The sequence below is a fragment of the Anthonomus grandis genome (genome assembly GCF_022605725.1).
Source record: "Anthonomus grandis grandis chromosome 1 unlocalized genomic scaffold, icAntGran1.3 Chromosome32, whole genome shotgun sequence".
Classification (NCBI taxonomy): Eukaryota; Metazoa; Arthropoda; class Insecta; order Coleoptera; family Curculionidae; genus Anthonomus; species Anthonomus grandis.
The window spans coordinates 469,339-492,294 of NW_026088427.1; the positions used below are offsets into that span (position 1 = coordinate 469,339).

The following is a 22,956-nucleotide window of genomic DNA, read 5'->3' on the forward strand; positions in this document are numbered from 1 at the left end:
AATAGGTCCTATTACTAAAATCAATAATCTAATATTATCCGTTAATATTTCGGGCCAATATGCTGGATCTTTAAATCGTTCTTCATTTACATGAATAGCTTCAATGTTCTCAGTTTGCGTATTTGCTGGCGCATTCGTTGAGTGATCATCTTGTTGCAGTTCATCTCCTGATGGTTGTTGATCTCCATCACTTGGCTGTTCTACATCGGCATCGGCTTCAGTTGACGTCAAAGGTTGAACATCCGGCCTTTGGCTTGTTGAAGGTTGAGGTTGTGCCGGTTATGGGTTCGTTGATGACGCAAAAAACTTTTTTAACCAACCTGCTAACCGCCTGTCATCTTCCTCCTTTTCTAGCTTCCTTTTTCGGTATTGGGAACCAGAAAGCCTCTTTCGACCATCAGCCATCTAAATCAACAAATATTTTTTTTAGAATTGGCACAAAAGTCAGACATTACTTTTTTCAATGAAAAATTGCTTAAGGCATGAAGTTCTAAATATTTGGAAGATATTAATAAAATATTTTAAACTTACCGTTAACAACACAAACACAATTTTTATATAAAATTTATTAAAAATAAACACTAATCGACAAGTCGCTTTAAAACTCGCAAATTAAAATAAATTAAAAACAAAAGGGTGGGAATTTCTAAACATTACACCCCCGCTTATTTCTGCAGCTCCAAAATAAATATTATTTATTACCCAAAAGTATTGAAATTCCGCAAGAAATAAATTTCGAGGAATTACTATTGGTGGTACTTTACGCGGCTCTTTTAATTACGCCGCCCTTATAACATCATCAACAATTGGCTGAACCCACCATAATTGCGGTGCTATTGTTTTTATTACCTGGTCCTGGTACCTATTTATTTATCTATATAGATTATTATTATTATAGCAACGATTCGGGGAACAATGCTCGGTTTCAGTAAACATTGTATTCTGTTGGCGCCTTAATTATAAGGTTATAAATTTTATAAATTTTTGTTATTCATAATTTTTTTTTATTACTTGGCGCTTTTTTATTTTATTGTGAGTACAAATGAGCGCCGCCCGGGTCACCCCTTGCACCCCCGGCACGGCTCGGCCCTGGTCCAAAAGCTTTGTGCTAACAGACTGCTGTACTTATTTAGAAATTGGGACATGGACAACAACACACTTAAAGCATTTAGTTTTTTAAGGATTTAGTTACAGCAAGTTGGACTAAAGATTATTGGTCTAAAGATCAGCTGCTGGAGAATCCGTATCGGGATAATGCCAGAGAAGCGGTATCAACTGCAAATAGAGTAAATTTTCCCCGAACATCATGACTGGTAGGATCATTTATATTATACAGGAAAAAACCTATAGGCCCAAAAACAAATCTCTATCAGAGCGTTCAGCCCTCACAAATCCTCGCTATTGTCTATCTTGTTGATTAGGAAGAAAACCAGGATGTAAACCACTTAATGAAGCTTCTCTAGAAGAATACTATGGCAGACACAGTAAAATGCTTTTGATAGATCACAAAAAAACGCCACCACCATTTACCTAGTAATATAGATCAATAAAGAAATTAAACATGGAATCATTTGCACTGGCATTAACCTAGAAGCCTAATTAAAAGATGATTAGGATATTGTGGGATTTTAAAAAGGACATAACTCCAAATAATATAATCTCATAAGTCTTGTAGATCTGAAGATAGAAATATGCCGCTTATTCAAGAAAGATTAATTGCATTGTTTAGCACCTTAAGCGCTGTAGGTTTAGAAATATTTTAATTAAAAGATTGATTGTCTTTTACGGCTGAATTTTTATTTTTTATGTAAAAATTATTGTAGGTAAAAAGAACAACGAATTTGGAACCTGAAGATTCTGTAAAAGGTTAAGATCATCCGTTGAAGGGCTTAGATTTGTCTGTAGTTGAACAGGAATGTTAGCAAAAAAGTTGTTAAAATTTATTTTTATATTTGATTCCGTAACGTATACCGACTACGTTACTTTATTGACTTACGTGGTTCGTCTGAATTCAGATTAACGCCTTTGACGGATCATTGTGCTATGTTTACCGTAAGCTTGACGCCCTTGACGGACGTGTTTTCGTTTTTATAATTGTCACGTTCAGAATTCATGTACCACTTCCAACTAATTCATATAAAAATAACGTGGTTTTCCTACTCAGAAATACAATTTTCCAAATTTATTTAAAAACTACATACAATTTTTTTATTATTTTAATTTTTAAATACTTAAATCCTTAGCTGTAATCTGTAATGGTTTATAAAAGGAAAAAGTATAGCGCAGGCGATACTAACCTCAAAAAGAAGTACAAAACAAAACGACGAGTAAAAGATTTAGATCAGGTAAGTGAGTCAAAAATGGCCAGTTTTATAGGGATTTTAATAAGTAAATTAAACTAACATAGTACCCGAGGTATTTACAGTTAAGAGAAGAGATATTTCTCAAGAAAATTCCGACAATACCTCTTTATTCTGAGACACAAACATTGTTCCAACAACTTAACTACAGTTAATGATAAGTGAGTTAAAATGGTTGATATCAAAGTATTAAACACTTTATATTTGTTATAAAGATTACTAGGACATTCACACCAGTTTATTTAAGAGAAAAACTTGTCTTTCATGAGTCGATACACATTTGATCAATATACACACAGATCTTTTGATTATGCCTTATCATGGACTTTCCTTATTTAAAGAAGTTTTGCTTATAATGTGGTAACTGGTTATAATTCTTGTTTAATTGTTTACCAGGCAGTTGTGGCTTCAGCTTTTCTTTTACCAAGTTGATCCACAATCAAGTAATAATTGATTGCTTAAAAAATAATAAAAGTACTGATCTTTGTCATCTAAACATCATAAAAAACATAAAATTCTTAGTTATAGTAACACTTACTAAAATAATCAATTTAGCACTTTATCAGAAGTTTCTCCTAATGGTCTTAAAAGTGCCAAGGTAATTCCTAGCTATAAGAAGGGTTCTAAGTTGAAACAAGTCTAAGTTGTTGTGGGAAATTATTACCTTACTTAAGTAAATGCTATATTTATAAAGATCTTGGAATCCAAAACCCACACACTGGTGTCTAAGATAGTTACATTACAAAGAAGATGTGCAAGGATGATGGCTACAGAGAGTGTTGTAAATCTCACTTTAGTGAATTAAAAATTCTCACTCTTGCAACTTTTGCATTAATTCTAAAATGTGCCATATGCTGATACTCACCTGCATTTTACCAGAAATTAACTCCACCTTTTCATCAAATAACTCTCTAGAGCAAGAACTGAAGTTTCTCCCTATGGAGTGAAATTGTTTAATGCCTCGCCAGCCTCTATAAAGTTTCTGCCACTTTATATATTCAATTTTTTACTCATTCAACAAATTTCTTCATTCTATTATGATTTTTAGGAATATTATGTTAGTTTTATATAGTGTCTAGTATTTAATTTTGAATGTTTAAATGGTACCAAGTTTTCGGATTGTTTATCTTGGAAATGACTTTTGTAATTTGATCTGGAGAAGTAAAAGAAGAGCATTGTTTGTATAGTCCCAAGAAAAAAACTCAATGGTCTCTCATTGCTCTCTGACAAACTTTTATGTAGTAACAAGTGAAAGAAGTTCGGGTGGCTTTAATTTTAATTAGGAAACATCCCATTTTTAGCTTTTTCAATCCTGTTTTCATCATCAATATTTGATATAAGCCTGATAATTGGACACAGTCACAAATAGGTCTGACATATTACAAGGCTTTTAAGACAAAACATACCATTACAACCCTTTATACAAAACCCAACAATTTCATAGCTCCCTTCTTAATGATGTGCATATTGTTATGAAAATTTAAATACATTAATTCTGCCGTGCTAAATGAAAGTGTCGTAAGTGCAAAATTGCCATTTTGAGATATAGAGCCTTGTTTCATTCGATGGTTACCAAAAACCCTGCTCACAATTAGGAAATAAAACACATGTTTTATATGCAAATTTTTTATTGTGAATACTTTCCAATAATCAGTTTTAATATAAAATAATTATTTCTACTAATAAATGTATATACAGCAAACAAGGCATTAACATTACTAAGCAAAAATGCCGTTTATGCGCGCCCATACGGCTTTTTTATTAAGCTAGCTTCACTTGCTGCATATATGCCTAGTAATGCATTAAAAAACTAATTGAAATTCTTTTTGCAGATGTTATCGTAAAAGTATCTTGAATTATTTTTAACAAAAACAAAAAAAATCTAAACAAAATAAAAACTTAACCTTGCCTGAAAATATTGTCCACTACGGAGGAGTGTTTATTGCCAATTCTTCCCAAAATTTTTGTCTATTTTTTGGAAAAACAGAACTTAAATTTTTGAGAATACTTTCTCATTTTTCAAATGACACTCCACATGGTGCTTTTAAAGGAGAGGGTGCAGGCATTCCATTTTTTTTCGTATTTTTTTTACACAAAAAATCTAATGTTATATAATCATCTTTTCTTAAATCAGACTTACATTTTAATTCATAATTCCTCTTATAGGTTTTATATTAACAATGTCTGCTAGATATAATCTGTTTCCTGCCTTTTGTATTTTTTGTTGTGACTTAAAGTCTTTCCAAACAAAAAAATCCGAGTACTGCATTTCTTTTACCTCCACTTTTGACTCATTCGCACTTTGAACAGCATGTGAAAAATCTTTAAAATTATAGGTCTTTTTCTGCTTCTTCCAGGCAGCTTTTGGGCTAATGGCCATTTAATGCGAATTCACAATATATATAAAAAAAAGCTAGAAAACACCAATTTTTATTTTGGCTGGAGCAGTTGTCCAGCCATAAGATAATCCGTGGCCTCTGTATTTCACAAAGAATGCATAAAAAGTATTGACGATATCCTCTTTATTTCGCCCGGTGATGCCCTCATAGAAGTTTAAAATATCTAGCAAAGACAAAGAAACATGCCTCAAAGCGCGCATTTTGCACAAGAGATTAAAATTAGAAAATTAACTTACCATCTAGTGGGATTTCTGCTAGTTCTTGAAGCACATCTTGATCAGAGGGGTCTGGAAATGCAGTCAGACCAACAGGAACATCATTTTCATTACTAATAATATTGTAATCTGAAAAATAGAATTATCTGAAAAACTGGCAAGATTTTGCTACAAGAAAAAATTTGGCAGAAATTTAAAGAGGTTTAAATTGTCTAGAAAATATAATGAAAATTTCCTAAAAATTGCGAATTTTTTTTGCATAAGGGTTAAAAAATTAAAAATAAACTTACCATCTAGTGGGATTTCTGCTAGTTCTTGAAGAACATCTTGTTTCTTTGGAATTGCAAACAGACGAACAGGAACCTCATTTCCATTACTAATAATCTGATCTAAAAATAACATTTTCTGAAAAATTTGGCATAATTTGCAAACAAACAGAATAACTTTTAAATGTTGTAGAAATTTAAATTACCTAGCAAATACCTTCGCAAAAACTGTTTTTGTATTATTTACAAATATTATGTAAAATGCAGATCTTAAAATAAGTCTTAAAACTAAAAACTTACCACATCGTGGATTTTCTCCTGTCTCCTGAAAGTGCTGCAAAATATCTTGTTCCTGTGGTCCTAATATCTCGTCCCCATATTTATTATCACAAGAAACCAATGTAGATAAAAAATTATTTGGAACAACATTTTCTTTATTACACATAGATAACCGATGTATTGGTTTAGATTGTGTCTTCACAAGTGCCATTATTTTATCACTACGCTTTGACATGTCAAAACCGGCATTTATGTAACCATAATATTATTTGTTGACGCGCTCAATTAAATTGAAGGAGTTTTACTACGCAAGGTAGCAGTAACAGATACTTGCTTAATAAGAGTGTAGTATTTGCATATCATTTACTGCGGTTAGTATAGTTTAGTACATGACCGATACTGCGCTTTTATTTAGTATGTACCGTAAATTGTGTATATGCTGCAAATAAAATTGACGTTTTTTTAAATTTTTTATGGAATTTACTGCATTTTTACTTAGCAATAAGATACCTAATTGCACATAGAACCCAAAGACCAAAAAAAACTAATTTTGCTAATTTTTGCACATACGGCACTTTCGTTAAGCAGGGCAGAATTATTCTCCTAGTTTTTGTTCTATTTTTTCATATTTTGCAGTTAGAGTTGATTAGTAGGGTTTATTTAGGGTTCTACTTATTTCTAATTTAATATTTTCATCTATAGTGTTAAGACACTATAGATGATAAAAATATTAAATTAGTTATTATTTAGTTTAACTTATTAAGTATTATTATTATAGGTCTCATTTGGCAAAAACTATTCATCAAATAAGTTTCAATTCATTAATCCATAGAAGCAAATCTCTATGAATACCAAAAGATGCCACTTCACTATGTACTCTGTCAAAGGCCTTTGCAAAGTCAATAAAAATAATAATTAAAAAATAATAGTTAGTGTTCTTAAACTCTTGGCTGATTGTATTATTTTTAATCAATGTAATGAATCAAGTAGGAACCTGGATAAGGCTATAACATGTCCTTGTTCCTCCTTCATTAATGCTATGTTCACATTTTTCACTCTCATCTAATAAAAATTATATCTATTCATACAGGTATAGTATAGGTACTTAGAATTTAAAGTAATGAATTGAATGACTAACCCTCATCATCATCTATTTATTTTCCAGATCGATGAGGACATAAAAGAGGAGAACGCCGACAAACTCCTTAACCAAGATATCGACTTCGATAAGCCTGGTAATGCCCAGTTCTATTGTATACACTGTGCTCGATACTTCATTAATAGCCAGGCATTACAAGAGCATTTTACAACAAAGGTGCATAAAAGAAGACTAAAAGCTCTACAAGAGGAGCCTTACACCATCGAAGAATCGGAGAGGGCTGCTGGACATGGTAGTTGGAAACAGCCTGCAAAGAGGAAAATAGAGACCCAACCTCTAACAGAAGACATTAGTCCAAATAAAAAAACCAAATCATGCTAAAAAATAGTCTTAAGATCGCCACACTTTTTAAACGCCAGTTTTCCTCTGCTTTATATATAACCGGTGATAAGGCCCAAACAAATTTTGCAGTTTTAACTCCAGTTATCGAGTTTGATGAGCAAATTAAGCATAAGGAAAAATTGGCTAAAAATATCCAAGATAGAAACCTATCTACTGATATTGACAAAGTAGAAGAAAAATGGCGTTTTTTCAAGGAGCTGGAAGGAAAGCTGAGCCTGCTAGAACAGACTAGAATAGAAATAGGTCGTAATCTTCATAATTTAGGAAAACAACCGGCCGATCCGAATATAGAAAAAGAGAAAGAGAAGCTGATGACGCACCTAAAGTTGCTAAAAGAAGATATAAAAAATATGCGCCAAATGTCTTATAGAGTGGAAGAGGGTGCAATCCTTGAGGTACTCAATTTGCCTAACAAATTACATCCTAAAACCCCAAAAGCCCGTGAAGAAGAATTATTTAGGTATCTTGAAGCAAACCCCACTAAAACCGATAGTCATCTGGCAATAGGTGAGCGGCAAGGATATTTAAAACTAATCAACCATATGAGTTGCTATTTAAAGGCCGATGCCGCCTTCTTGGAACAAGCTTTACAAAATTATTGTGCAAAAGAGCTGCTTCATTTAAACTATACGCAATTCTCTAATGCGGATTTTGTGAAAACTGTCGTTGCAGAGGGTTGCGGTGCCGAACCAAACGAAATGTTAACAATGGAAACTATTCATTGTACAAAAAGTGATGATTTAAACAAGTTGCATATCGCTGGCTCAAGCTCGTTGCATTCATTTATGGCATACTTTACAAAACATTTTGTGCAAACCACATATTTCCCTATTAAAGCGTTTTCTGTCGGCCGAAGGTACCAAGTGGCCAACGAAAACGCCCCACTAAGTCTGTTCAACTTAAATCAAACCTCTGAGGTTGGCATGTTTATTGCCTCCAATAAATTAGATGATAATTTCCTTGAAAATATCGTCAATGAAGTTAGCACTGTTTATCAACGCTTGGGGATGCATTTTAAAATCGTTTTAATGCCCGCAAATCGGCTTAAAAGAGCCGAAAGTCTCCGGATGTCTGTTCAAATGTTCTCCAACCATTTGCAAGATTATATTGAAGTAGGAAACGTTTCTTTTTACGGCGACTATATTAGCAAAAGACTTCTGTTTAATTATAGCGAAAATAAAGAGCGGAAATATCCAATAGTTGTTGGCGGTTCTTTATTGAATATACACAAATTTCTTGGTTGTGCCCTTGAACACAATTCTATTGAGGGCAAACCTTTGTTAAATGATTTTCTTTTAAGATATGTGAGTTAAAACAAAAATTACTTTTTAGTTAAAATGTTTTTTTTTTCTTTTCCTTCTTTAATGCTAAGCAACGTCTTTGGAATGAAGGTATTAAGCGGGTTTTAGGAGAAGCTAAAATGGTCCAATTATTTTATAAGGTGCACCAAGAGAAAATGAAAATATCACACGCTATTCCAGATGCCAATAGTTTTATTAATGTTAATACAGAATATGGATTACACAGGTCCAGAATTCGATAAAAGTAGAAAGAAATTATCAGACTTTCTCCACATTTAAGTCCAGGCATCTGCAGCTTAGAATCAAGATGAACTCCCAGAAACTTAACAACTAATAAGAAACTTTCCCTGCCCATGTCATTGTAACTTATAGAAAACACAACCTTGTTTGTTATCTCAACATTTAATCAATGTAATCCATTGACTGCAAAGAAGCCCTATCCTGTAACCTTAACGCAGTTTCCACAGTAGACGAGATGGTAGTGTCATCAGCTAAAAGTGACAAGTGTCTACGTAATAACTTTTCCGATGGAGCGCACTGTTTCGCCCCGTGGCCCCGTCGATTCATTTAAATATGTACTTGCACTTCATATTATTATCCTGTATTGATTGTATTTAGATATTAGGTTTTTAAAGCCGAACGGAATGGTTGTTTTGATAGATTTAATTATACTGGGGACACGTTATTGAGTTATTTTACGGATATACCTGGTAGTAATAAAATATGTTTTGTTTTATTACTACATGCCTACCTTATAAGGGGTTTCAATTTTTTTAAAAGTCTAGTCGGACCCGTCGATTTTTGTTTCGAGAGTGTGGTGTTTACTTTCATACTCTTTGGGACAGTATTTGGTCTTTTGAAAAATGTTTTTAGGAGCGTCTTTTGGGAGCCTATACCTATATCTCATTAATAAGAATTCCTACTGATGAGATATAAGCCCCTTTAAGGAATAAAATAATAGATAGTTAGGTAGGTACTTTTTTTTCTCGCACTAAGGCATATCGCATTTTTCCTTAAAAACCCTTATTGTTTAAATAAAAATTATATTATTTTTATTCCCTATACAGTGCAAAACTATAATGTGTGTAACAAATCCTAATAACCGCCTCAAGGATATTTACCAATTTGTTGTTAAAGTTTTCATTTCTAGAAATAGACGACAAAGATTTATTAAATAAACTTCCCAATAAATATTCAGCATTTTTTTTTTCGGGCATGAATTGTGCAGCGGCCTTAAGAGCGTAATCCAATTCAACCAAGAAAATTTCAAAAATAGTACAGAAGGGTTTAAAGTAGTACAGAAGGGGTGACCTTTAGTACGATCGATTATCGATTAACAATCACTCAACGATATTAGAATTTAGCAGGTAAAAACTGCGTTGAAAGCCTTTTCTGGATAGATTAGATCTAAGAAACTAGCGCTTTTTTAATATTATTTTTTTATAAAATTGTTAGTTAATGGATGAATCTAGACATCTGTAGAATCAATTTTTTCAAATTTAAATTCTAAACAGCTAAAATATAGCGTTGAAAATTACCTTAATTTTCTGTATGTTTAAGCATTGTTTTTTATATGATTTTAGGCCTAATTAAAAAAAAAATAAAACAACAGAAGTCTAGTTTTGTCCTTTCTGAACAAATATTTTAAAACCCCATATCAAAAAACCTTTTAGATTCTTAGATCTCATCTATCCAGAAAAGCCCTTTTTTGGCCAATTTTCGCAGGCGTATGAAGCCTCTTTTTTTGGGCGACTCTCTGTTTGTAAGGTTGGCGCATCAGCTATAATTTTTTTTGGCGAATGTGCACCTCACGTTATTTTAATAAATTGTTAAAAGTTGATCCAGAGGTCATAATTTTATTTAGAAATACTACCTACATATTTAATATATCAATACCAAAAGTAGATTATTATTTTATTTTATTTTCTGGTTTGTCTTTTAATTAGCATTTTATTACTTCTATGACTGTACAATTTCACCTGGCCGAATGAAACCTTTCAAACGAGGTATTTTATTAAATTTGTCCTTATTCTAATTTAAAATCATAAAGCTATCTCCTCCCTCTATTAAGGTACCTACCTAGGGGTTGCTGGTGGCCGATGCCGGGTTAATTCCATAGGGTTGGTGAATATAATAATATTGTATTGTCATAAGACAAGAACCCAATGTTTGGGTAAAATTTTGTTACAATCGGTTAAGTAGAAGTAGTTCAAAAGTCAAAAAGTTAGTGCAATATTTGAAACAATCAAAATGTACATATATTTTAGATACGGGCCAAAGATGAATAAAACTGTTAAAAAACAGATTTTATTAATACTAATATACGTAAAATAACTCAATTAACGTGCCACCAGTAAATCTATCTAAATCAAAACAACCATTTCAGCCTCGAAAAACGTTTTATTTATTATAGAGGTAATACAATTTCAGCGATGGCTTGACGAGGCCACGGGGCAATACCAGTGCGCTCTATCTGAAAAGTTATTACGTAGACTCTTGTGTGAACTTTGCTGTTGGTTCTAAAGTTGGTAAATTATCAATATAGATTCTATTTTAACTCCCTGTGATTTGCTTGACAGGTCATCAATGAAAGACTTGTATTACTGACAGAGTATCCTTTGAGTTTGCACAGGAGAATATCATGCGAGGCACAGTCAAAGGCCGTGCTAAGGTCACAGAATAGTGAAGACGTACATGTTTGTTGAAAGAATCAAGAATAAATGACACCAGAGCCATAACACCTTGAGTAGTGTTTTTACCTTTTCGAAAACCCAATAGGCAATTTGTAAAATACTCAATAATTTTTACTGCCATGCATTTGGCGAAATTTTTGAAAACACATGCAATAATAAGACTGGCCTATAACTTTTAGGCAAGTTTGAATTACCCTCTGTGTGAAGTGTGTGTAAAAGTGTTTTGTTTTATAGCAAAATTAATTAATTTAACAATAAGATCCTGTACCCTTTATTACTTTTATATTTAGACCAAAAACGTCACAGGAATTCTTATTTTTTAAATAGGATAATGCATCACGTAACTTTTCAAAAGTCACCTCCCTAAATAAAAACAGTCTATATAAAATGTGCAGCATCCTGGCGGACTGAAATTTTACTTACCGTAAAATGGGGTTAGTTGGACAAATTCACTTTCATTTTTTCAATAATGTGGTAATTTATCAGAGTTTGTGGGGAAAAAAAGCGATCATCCCTTCGCAAAAAATTTCTTTCATATGAACTTAAGCACCATAAATGACTCCTAATGTAAGAATATTTGTCAAAAAATATATTTATATTTACTGTCCCAAATAACTCCGCATTGGGGTTAAATGGGACCCGTTTTACGCCGAAAACGCATGTTAAACTACTCAGTGGTTACTTGGGACAGCAGAAATATGAACATAATAGACCAGCACACATCTGGTGTTGATTTTTTTTTGCTTATATAATTATTTAGAGGAAAGGAAACCCTGACTTGATACGAATTTCATAAATTCATTTAACTATTTATTACAAAAATGCATATCTAGGCACTTATATAAAAAATAATGGTAGGTACTTGTAACATAGCTCTACGATTTGTATCGTAATTAGCAAAAAGGAACTAAAAAAAAATAAATTCAAAATCACAGCCTTTTGATTTGTATCGCAAGGAACAATAAAAACTAAAAAATTGTTTTCTAAACACAAAAAAATATCACAAGAACAAACAAAACTTTCTGTAAACCGAGAAAAATAGATCATTATTTGAGTTCTCCTTATTGTAACCAATCTGTATTTTCTAATTCATTAAATGTATGGCGGCCTCTAGTAATGCTCACGTTCGTTGCTTTGAGCAATCTTACAATTTTATCCTCTGGGACATCAAACTCATCGGCTAAATGTGGGAACACAAATTGTTTGTTATTTTTTGAAGATTTTCTCATAAAACTGCAAAAATATGATTTATGTCCGTCTTTAGTGTGGATTGATTTGACAAGTCCAATATAATATTTGTCGAGTTTCTTTTTTGTTGAAGCTGAAAAGATAAATTTGGCAATAACAAAATCGTTAATTGAAATTCCTACCTTTCTAATTTCCTTATCAATGATTTGTTTTTGTCCATTTTGTTGGTTATTATTTCTTTCCTGGTTAATAATATCTTGTAGTTCAACTAATGTCATGTTTTCCTCTATATCACTTTGGTCAAAATCTTCTCGGTTTTCGTTTATATTCACATTGTCAAAATCTTCCCAATTTTCTTCCATATCCACATCGTCAAAGTCTCTCTGGCCAACTAAGGATTCGGAATCGTGCAATGAAAACTGTTCGTCGTTCCCACTGCTCTCATCTCCGCTAGAACTGCTATTGCTAGAGCAAGCTACACTTAGTCCTGGTTGAATTTTTAATTTCTTTTTCCGTTTCTTTTCTGGGTTTTGGTTTATCCTTCTTTGCGATAGCATATCAGCAAAAGTTTCTGACCATAAAGTGCTTGTACTACCATCAGCACTTGGTTCTTTTCGGGGGATACGTTTCAATACCTGCTCCTCATCAAGAGTGAAAATGCCTGTTGCCCTAAATCCACTTATTAAATTTTCCTCGATAGTTATATTAAGCTTCTCTAGTGTCTCTGCTAATAGACTGGGAAACATATCTTTTGGAATACACCCTCTATGAGACATTTTCCATTTATTAATCACTTGCCTCCAATTGAAGACTTAATGGTCGAAACACAGCAACATCTAGGGGTTGACAAATATGTGTACTGTTTGGTGGGAGTAACACAAAACGAATATTAAATGCTTTGCAGAGGTTTATCACATTTATAGATAAATGTGAAGTTAAGTTGTCCCCGATTAACATTTTTCGAACATCCCTATCATATTTTTGAAAGTGTTTTAGAGCAATCTTGCTGAACCAATCTTTAAAAATCACCCCGTCAAACCAACCACTCTTCGATCGGTTATACCTGGTTCCTCTTGGACCTCCTTGCCGCCAAGTGTCGTACAAATGTTCAGCTTTGTAAACGACATAGCATGGTAAGAGCTTTCCGGATGCGCTCCCTGTAAACATTACGGAGGTGCTGCTTTTGCTAGAGTCCAATACTCTTTCGGGACGTTTACAGCCTCGCCTAACTATGGCCTTCTGTTTCCCAGGGTCATCGGTCAGATTAATCTCATCATAGTTTATTATTAGATACGGTGGAATTCCTTCAAGCGAAACCGCTAAATTTTGAAAATACTTCCTTAACACATTGTCCCACACTGTGCCCTAGATGATTTGATATTTTCACATAATCTTGTGGATAGCTCACTTCTGTGTCGACGCAAAAATGATAAAATCCAATCAGACCCAGGGAAATTTATATATACACCCTTAATATCCAGATATCGTTTCACCATGCACCTTATTTCAAAGTGAGATAAGGGAAATTCCCATTCAGCTGCTGTGGTTAGCCTTCTAATAAGTTCGTCTTCTTCCGTTTTTTTTCAAAACTGTAGGCCTTCCATAACTCCCTAAATTCTGCTTTGTATATCTTCTCTGTAAAGTTGATTTGGTTACCTTCCATGTTTCAGAAGCTGTTCTATAGGCACGTCTTCTATAGCACTTTCCATATTTTTTTCTTCAGTCATGATATTTTTTAGAGCCTACTTTGCAAATATATTTTCTTGGCATGTTGATTCCAAGGGACATTTTCGGGAGGTTTTTTGATATATTGGAACAAACCTTAAATAGTATGGGGTAACTTGAGACACGGGCTAACATGGGACAATGGTTGTCCCAAGTTACCCAAAATCCTGTCCTTATAGAAAAATTTAGTTTAAAAACTAAAAAAAAAGGTCTAAAGGCAGGTAACGATATTGGCAATATTTATAAAACATACGAAACTAAATAAAAAAAATAATTGGACTTACCTGTTTACCTTTTGACTACCTTTTCCAGATAACGTTTTGAACACTTATTTTTGTCGTGTTTCTGACCACCACTTATGTTTTTTTTATACTTCTGAAATGTCATCAATTTAGAAAGAATTAATGTAATTTATTCATTAACCTGTTGCTTTTCAACTACCGAAAACATTAAATTGAGGTTATGTTTATATTTGCGTTGTTGCCACTAGCAAAATTAGAACATGAGATGTTGTACCCAAACAACCCCATTTTACGGTATTACATGAGTGAAAAAGGGGATTTAAAAGAGGAGTTTACCTATGCCTACAGATTGAGCCAAAACAGATGAAATTCCGCTCAATTCATTGAAGCTCTAAGGTTTATAAATAAAAGTCAAAAACTTTATGTAAAACTAGTATTTAAACAGTTATCTTCAAAACAAAATTGTATTAATACACATAAATAAGCAATATGATAAACTAGAAAACGGTCTTATAAATCATCATTATATATAATATATATAATATTAAAGGTACAATTATTAACAGTTTAAGTATACGGGGTAGGCCAAAAATCAAACGAGATATTCGGAAAAAAGCGCGTTAAAATTACGGTTCACTTAACCGCAATTAACTACCAGTAAAGTAAACAAGTAACAAATTCGTATGTTATAAAAATATTTAAAGCAAAGCTTAAATTAGTTAATGACAATTAAATATTGCAAAAGGGTTGTGTTCATTTCCATTGAATTTAGGAACAAAAATTGCTTTTTTTAAAACCTCTCAAAATTTTATAGTCGGGTTTAATATTTTGTTAATATAATCAACAAAGTGTGTACAACCAGATCTAGAGTGGACCAAAATGTGCCTATTTAACCGTTTTTCTGCATTGAAGACGGGAGTCTGCTTAGTGTAGCTAAAGATGAACTTGCATTTAATAGTAAAAGTGAGATTTCATTACAGAAACGTAATCAGAAATGAAGATTTGGACAATAAGTATTGTAAACCCAATAAAATGTAAATCAAGCACGCAAGACAGAGTACTTTTAATATAATTGAAAACAGCAACTAGATAAACGAAATTCTTTCATCTTTCTAGCACTAACATTGCTAATGCCCCACACAAATAAGAAAAAAAAATTATTGGACTAAAGATATCGTGAGTACAACTAGGAATTTTAGAAATTTAATCAAAAATAACGATAGATGAATGCATCATCCTTTTCAAGGGTCAACTAGTATTCCAGCAGTACATAAGAACAAAGCGGAATGGATTTTATATCAAATTGTTCGTTTTATGTTACTGTGAAATCTCATATGTCTTAGATTATATGGTATAAGTTGGAAAAGAAAAGGATCTAATTCTATTTATTGGTTTTTAGGAAGAACAGTAGATAGACATTCTCTCTAAGGGAACTTTTATACAAGCCCTATATTGTCGCTATAATTTTGAAGTTTGAAAAATCTAATTTTTGTGTGACAGGGTCAATAGAAAAAAAATGCCAAAAATTTGAAACAAAAAACCTGAAGAAGAGAGATAGAGCACAAAAGCATGCGCATCAAAATAAAATGGTAACATTCGCTAAGAAAAACAGAGCAATTAATTAATTTAAAAACAAACGTCTACTAGCAGAAAGATAGTGTATAAAACCCTTTTTTTTTCACTAACTGCACCTATATATATAGGGTGTCCCTAAAGTCAACGATAAGCCGAAAAAGGGCAATAGAGGGATTCAAAAAAAATACCAAAAAAATCTATCTTGAGTACTTTTAAAATTATAGGCATTCATAGAAAAACCGAAAAAAATTGACACCACCTGTTGATCTTTTTAGGACTGTGGCTACAAATTTTTGAATTTCATAACAATTTTTATTTTAATGTAAACCTGAATAACCCGCGATAAATTACAAAACTAAATTCAAACAAACCTGTTCACATTTTTACGAAATTATCAGGTTTTTGCGCAACTTGTGTTGAAAATTGTGTCTTTTGACCATTATTTCCCAAATTTAACTCACTGTTCTGGGGAAAAGAAAATTACTTTACTGTTTGGCAAGTGATTTCAAAAGTTGGCGTATCTAATCTAGATTTCAAAATGGTAAGATACTTGCTAGATTACTTCTTCAATAGGTGTGTATTTTTATTTTTTTTAGTACATAGTCAAATGTACGCCGCTGCTCTAAGCTAAGTTAATTTTATAGTCAAAATAAATAATGGAACAAAACTTTATTAGAGTTACAACAAATTCTTTAAATTTGCCTACTTTATGTGAACAATAATTAACAAAAAGTGAGAAATTAAAATTAAGAAAAAGTGTGCACTAATCCAATTTAAAACGTCGTATCAGGAATGGAGGCAGACAATTTGAACATTTGTTGCGACTTAAATAATCTTTTATTTAATTTATTTTGACTGTAAAATTAACTTAGCTTAGAATAGCGGCGTACATTTGACTATGTACTAAAAAAAATAAAAAACACACTTATTAAAGCAATAATCTAGCAAGTATCTTCCCATTTTGAAATCTAGATTAGATACGCCAACTTTTGAAATCACTTGCCAAATAGTGAAGTAATTTTCTTTTCCCCAGAACAGTTCAAATTTAACTAATTTGGGAAATGATGGTCAAAAGACACAATTTTTAACACAAGTTGAGCAAAAATCTGATAATTTCTTAAAAATGTGAACAGTTGGGTTTGAATTTAGTTTTGTAATATATCGAAAGGTTATTTAGGGTTACATTAAAAAAAAATTGTTAAGAAATTCGAAAATTTATAGCCACAGTACTAAAAAGTTCAACAGCAGGTTTCAATTTTTTTCGGTTTTTCTATGAATGCCTATAATTTTAAAAGTACTCAAGATAGCTTCTTTTTAGTATTTTTTTTGAATCTCTGAGCACCTGGTCTATTGCCCTTTATCGGCTTATCGTTGACTGTTGGAACACCTTGTATATATACTCAACTGACATGCAAACCAAGTGTCATTCGCCAACTACTACAAAGGTAGATGTTTTTTTTACGGTGATATTTTAAAAATAATCAGTTATTATGTATCCACCGGAAGAAAAACGTGTTCATAAAAGACATTTTTCAGAGGTTCCATGCAAGAAAAAAATGCCGGGTAAATAAATTAGAAAAATTGGGTTTAAATTGTGATGTAGATGTTATTCCACATTTTTCGGATTTACCATGATACACACTTTTAGAAGTTTTGCAACTTTATTACTGTTTGATTTGTTTATTAAAAATTATCTTTGTGTCAAATTATAAAAATTATTTGTGACAATAAAAAAAGATAAAAATTTTTCTTTTTTTATTGTCACAAATATGTGAAACCGGAAAAAAAGGGTCAACTTAAACCAAAAATTGAACATAGTCATGTTACGGATATTTGCCTTAAAGGTGCTCCTCTAAGTAAACATTTTTGCTTTTAAACGAGTAAAATAAGCGAAAATGCACATTTAACTCGGCTATCATTAACTAAGTAAAATCGACTTATTTTCATCCACTCTGTACGCACTGTAGTACAAGACCTAAAGTATAATATGTTCAGAAATATGCTTGGAAGGAAAATAAATATGTTTTAATAACGAAGTAACACTTTTTAGATCTATATATATATCGCTAATTTTTTGGCCTACCGAGCATCCCTTTTCTACAAGCATTTTTTATTTAAGAGTTATCACCATAATCTCGATCGCCGACGTTGATTCGATCCGGGGCGGATGTCACGTTAAAGCCGAGGATTCGCGCGTCCACCTTTAGCATTTTGGATTTTTTGTTTTTTTTGTTTTTCCCCTGTAAAAAATTCAATTTATTAGTAACTTTTTATATGGTTATAGTATACAGCGCTAGAATAACGCAAAAAAAAATAATGATACTACTGTTTATATAAAAGAGATGTCCTAAAGAAAAATTGTATTCATTCTACCGCACTAATTGAACATGAAGACCACAGGGAAAAAACGTGCAAAGTCACTATTAATTGAATTTGAGAAAATAAAATTTTAAATTTGAAAACGCTATAAATTTTTTAATAATTTTTTTTAAAATTTTGATTTTGGAAACAATTATTATACCGTATACTAGCTTTTTAAATTATGTAATGAAATTAAAAAATATCAATTAGTTTTTTAAATTTTATTACAAAACCAACCAAAGTACAAAAAAAACAGGAAAAAAAACGTGCAAAGTCACTTTGTTTTAAATGTTACCGTATTTACTATATTGGTGTTTAGCGCTTATTTTTTGTTGTTTTAACGGGCTTTTCTCTTCTGTTCATTTTAAGGATTTTCTTTGCGGGTAGTACAGAAAGATTGTCGTAAAAGGAAAACGTGCTCTCGTCACAAAATTTTTTCAGTTGCTGTAGATCTTTGTATTTTTCTCTTGAAATAGGAATTTTACCTAAAAAAATATTTTATTAATAAAAACACTATTATTTAAAGGAATTACAAAACAAACTTACCATTATAAGCTCGTGGTGGATAGTGAAACTCCTTTTCAGATGAAGGTGGGCCTCGTATGAGTTTGGAGACTGGTTTAGTTACGATGGAAGTAGTCCAAGATCCATTATAGGTTTCACGATGAAGAATCATTCTTGGATGATTCACAGTGACTTCCAACTCTCTTATTGGTCGACTCAAAAACGGACACTTCTTTACATACAAAGGAGACAAAAATGCACTCCAGTCTCTTATAAGGCTGTCGTTAACTTCTTCTATTTTATAAGGTGTTGGTTTAACTCTAGCTTCCTTGAAAACCCGAACCCAGTCTGAAGGTAGTTCGGTCTTGGATTTGCAGTTAATTATACCCATATTTTTGTCACACTCCATAAATGAGTGGCCCCTAATCGGAAATACAACTTTGATAGTTTGAAACCTCTTTTTTTGGTGGACCAGGTAGTGCAAATAGCGAAACACTGTAAAGTTCTTATTTTGTCCTCCACAAGAGTCGCAAAAAATTATTAAAATCTTAACGCTACTAGGAAGATGATGAGTAACATAATCTTCTAAAAAAGAACATACCTCATTAGAACCCTTCTTAGCTACTTCTTCTGAATAGGTATAAAATACTGAATCAGCATCCGAAAGTCTATGGATGTTAAAAGAATAAAAAGATAATTGACGCTTATAATAGACGTCATTAGTCGTTATGTTCGGGACTGGTAAGTTTTTTTGGTAGTCCATGGCCACCGCTTCTATCTCTATTGATTTCCTACTTTGAAGTCGAGCTTGTCTCTTCCTAGCATAAAAGGCTTCTGTTTTTTTCTTATGAAGTTCTTTCTCTAATGTAAGCTTTCTTATTTTGCGATTTAGGAACTCTTTTATTTCCAAAGTGATGTTTTGGGTAAGCCTTAAATTTAGCGACTTTAATCTAGCATTGAATTAATCGCACTTGGAACAGGTGTCAGAGCGGGGATATCCAAAACTGATATTAAAATCAGTCGAAAAAATAGTTCTGTAAGTTTCGTAAGACACAGATTTATCTGGATCTTTTAATTTATACATTGAGTGCATTTTGCGAATGTTCAAATCTTCAGGTAAGTAAATTTTCTTTGACTTTTTATTGCTATAATGACTAGACCTACCCTTAAACGAACGAATATGAGAAATAACACAGTTTTTTATATCTTCTTTAAGTGCACGATGTTTATAGGATTGTTTCCCCCTGTTGTCCTTAGGAGCAACTCCTTTGACTAGAAGTGAAGTGTGAATAGTCTGAACTCTTCTTCATGTAATTCCATGAAGTGAACAAAATGCTTTAAGGCATATTGGAATGTCGACTGTTCCTTCATTACGTAGCACTCTTACCTTATAAAAGTAACTAGCCTGCCGGAAGTGACTTTCTTCTTCTGGGCGACGATTTCTTCGTTGGAAAACAGGACTTAGAAGAATAAGGCCACACAGATAGGCACTTTGTTCGTCCCAAGAACCTAACTCATTAAAATGTTTAATAATTTTAGCCCGTTCATTAGGTAAAACTTTTTCAAAGCACTGAAATCGCTTACAATGACAGTCTGGCCCTACTTCATGACTCTGTAAGCGTATTTTTTTTGAAACATCAGACATACGACCAGTTATTTTACGTTTTTTAGATAGTCCACATATTTTTTTATCTAATTCGTCACCACTAGTGTCACTCGCCATGTTCACTCAGTTAAAATAATCGGCAGACTGACCTACGAGCTTAAAAAAACAATATAATTTTCTCAACCCAACACGTTTTTTCCTGACTTAACACGTTTTTATCTAGTATCGCGATGACATTGCACGTTCTTTCCCGGCATAGTTATTTAAAAACTGCAAATATCCAGTGACACAGTGCGTTTCTTGCCGGTATTAATTGCTTATATGAAAATATTCTTTGAAAGGAAACACATAAACGTATTATCTTAATTTTTATAAAATACTGACTTTGCACGTTTTTTCCCTGTACTCTTCACATGTTAATAACATACAAATTTTTGACCACTAAAGCAGGCCGCACACCTACGATACAAATGTTGCGCCACAAATGCTTTTCCACAAATGTATCGGACAGTATTTAACGCGCGCGTGTTATTTGATTTGGATCCACACACCTAAGATGTATTTGCTACCAAACGGCATTTGAAGCCACACACCGCATTTGTGTTTACTCCCCGGATAATCAACCTGTCCGATATTTGTAGCGGCGTGTCGTATCACGTTTTGAAATAAAAATGAAGGATGATGATAGTATTACACAGACCATTTTATTCATTCAGGAAGTAGAGAAATATCCTCAATTATATGACCACACTTTGCCAGATTATAGTAATAGGAGGACGATTGAATTGAGCTGGGCGAAAATTGGGGAAAAGTTTAATGAAACTTGTAAGTATAGGATGAGCATAGTATTGTAATTAATTTATTAATTAAAATTTGTTTGTTAATAATAAGGATTTAATTATTAATCAAAAATGAACTTTTTTACATTTTGTTAAATTTTTACAAATGATCTTTTTTTACATACAACAATACTTCTTAGATAATTAATTAAAAATCTAAAAAGTAATGATTTTTTTTAGAAAAAGTCCTAAAATAGACTTGCATTTCTAAACAAATCATGTATTTCGAGGTACAGTTATTATATTTATTCATTTATTTTTAAAACTATATTTTATTTTAAATTACATAATTATTTTGCCAAGGTACGGAACCATAAGGTTTTAAAAAATATTCAGACAAATAATCTCTGTTTTGAGTTGCTTGATCGCTGGGCCTACCTTGGTTTTGAATTAAATATCGTTTGAGATTCAACATGTTTTTACTCGACGTATTTTCCTCTGAGAAACCGAGATGCACTTTTTCCTTGATTTTTATAAAATTGTGTAAAACACAAGCAGCTTTTACAATTTTAATACTTTTTTTACTGAACACGAAATAGGGGTCTCTCAAACACACGAAACTTTGAGACAAGCATACCAAATGCACATTCTACAATTTTTCGACCACGAGATAATCGATAATTGAGGATGCGACGTTTGTTAGTCAAATTTCTTTGATTATAAGGTCTAATTATATCAACACCTAAAGGAAATTCCTCATCTGCGGCGATATAGTATGGAAATGAAGGTTCCAAATTTTCTCCTGGTAATGGTGATGGATTGGGAATATTTAAAGTATTTGTCGAAAGTGATCGTCCAAGGCTTGAATATCTGAATACGCCAGAATCAATATTTCTACCATAATCTCCGACATCAATGCTTGTAAACAAGCCATTTGCATCTGCACATGCCATAAGATTAATGGAAAAAATCTTTATAATTAAAGTATGCTGAACCGGAGTTGGTTGGTTTCTTAATGCTTACCATCTATTGCACCAATGCAATGTGGTAAATTCCATAATTCCATAAACTTTTCAGAAATTTTCAACCAGTCTGTTGTACTTGGTTTTTTCATATAGAGAGGTTGCAAGAGTTGCCATCTTAAGCCATCAATTTAGAAAATTTCATTCAATCAAGTTTTTCGAAAAGACCATCAAAAATTTTTTTTTAATTTATTGTCTCTGCACTATCCTACAGAGTGACCCAGTTTGTTTAGCAATATTTAAAATTTAGATTCTACTGATAAAAATAAACAACTTTTGTTCTCTTAACTTTTTTTCATTTATTCTTTATCGATTTCCAGTCACCCTGTATTCTATTTAAGCATATCTTTATGTTTACAGAGGAAGCTTGCAAAACCAAATGGAAAGGAATTCGTTCGTCATATATTCGGAGTCTTAATACAAAAGGTAAAAGTGGTTCTAAGGCCGGCTCAAAAAAGCCATATTGCTTGGGACAATATTTGACATTCTTAAATGCATTTAGAAAAAATTATCCTCAAGAGGGAAATTTGCAGTCAGAAATAGGAGATCAGCATGAAGAATCGCAGGCACTTATGGAGACCGAAACTGAGACTGAATTGGAAAATAATGATGATGATATTGATGATCAAGGCGAAGATCAATATTATTTTCCCCCAAATACGCCAGTTGCAGGTCCCTCTACAACAAATAATACCGACCAACACTCAGATATAAGCGGTCCAACAAGCTTACCTTTAGATTCTTTAGCTGGTAAACTTCCCGACGAAGTGTAAAAAAAAGTTCTTACAATAAAAGAGGACTTAGTGCTGTCGATAAATGTGCAATTGATTATTTTAATGCCAAAAAGAAAAAGGCTGAAATAGCCACTGCGTCATCAGAGTTAAAAAAAAACTTCTTGTGGGTTATTTCTTTTAAGTCTCGTTCCCCAAATGGAATCTAT

The 22,956-nt window shown here is 32.5% G+C and overlaps 3 protein-coding genes and 1 long non-coding RNA gene across 4 annotated transcripts in view; 2 read left to right on the top strand and 2 right to left on the bottom strand.

Moving 5' to 3' along the window:
• Positions 1–2,091: 2,091 nt before the first annotated feature.
• Positions 2,092–6,999, top strand: LOC126749393 (zinc finger protein 593 homolog). Its single transcript, XM_050459083.1, has 2 exons — positions 2,092–2,345; positions 6,685–6,999. Exons 1-2 carry the CDS (start codon positions 2,256–2,258, stop codon positions 6,997–6,999), a joined length of 405 nt encoding a protein of 134 aa, XP_050315040.1. The 5' UTR covers positions 2,092–2,255.
• On the bottom strand, positions 4,887–5,748 carry LOC126749394 (uncharacterized). Its single transcript, XR_007665054.1, has 3 exons — positions 5,541–5,748; positions 5,265–5,363; positions 4,887–5,103 (listed from the first exon to the last, which is right to left on the bottom strand). It is a non-coding gene; the product is annotated as an uncharacterized LOC126749394 (long non-coding RNA).
• Positions 6,993–8,358, top strand: LOC126749392 (serine--tRNA synthetase-like protein Slimp). Its single transcript, XM_050459082.1, has one exon. It carries the CDS (start codon positions 6,993–6,995, stop codon positions 8,331–8,333), a length of 1,341 nt encoding a protein of 446 aa, XP_050315039.1. The 3' UTR covers positions 8,334–8,358.
• Positions 8,359–16,862: 8,504 nt separating this feature from the next.
• The window catches only part of LOC126749382 (GIGYF family protein Gyf-like), a 53,953-nt gene continuing 47,859 nt past the window's right edge, over positions 16,863–22,956 (bottom strand). Inside the window, 1 exon segment of the mRNA XM_050459050.1 lies at positions 16,863–17,984. Within this exon segment, the coding sequence (XP_050315007.1) occupies positions 17,859–17,984 (126 nt within the window). The 3' untranslated portion in view covers positions 16,863–17,858.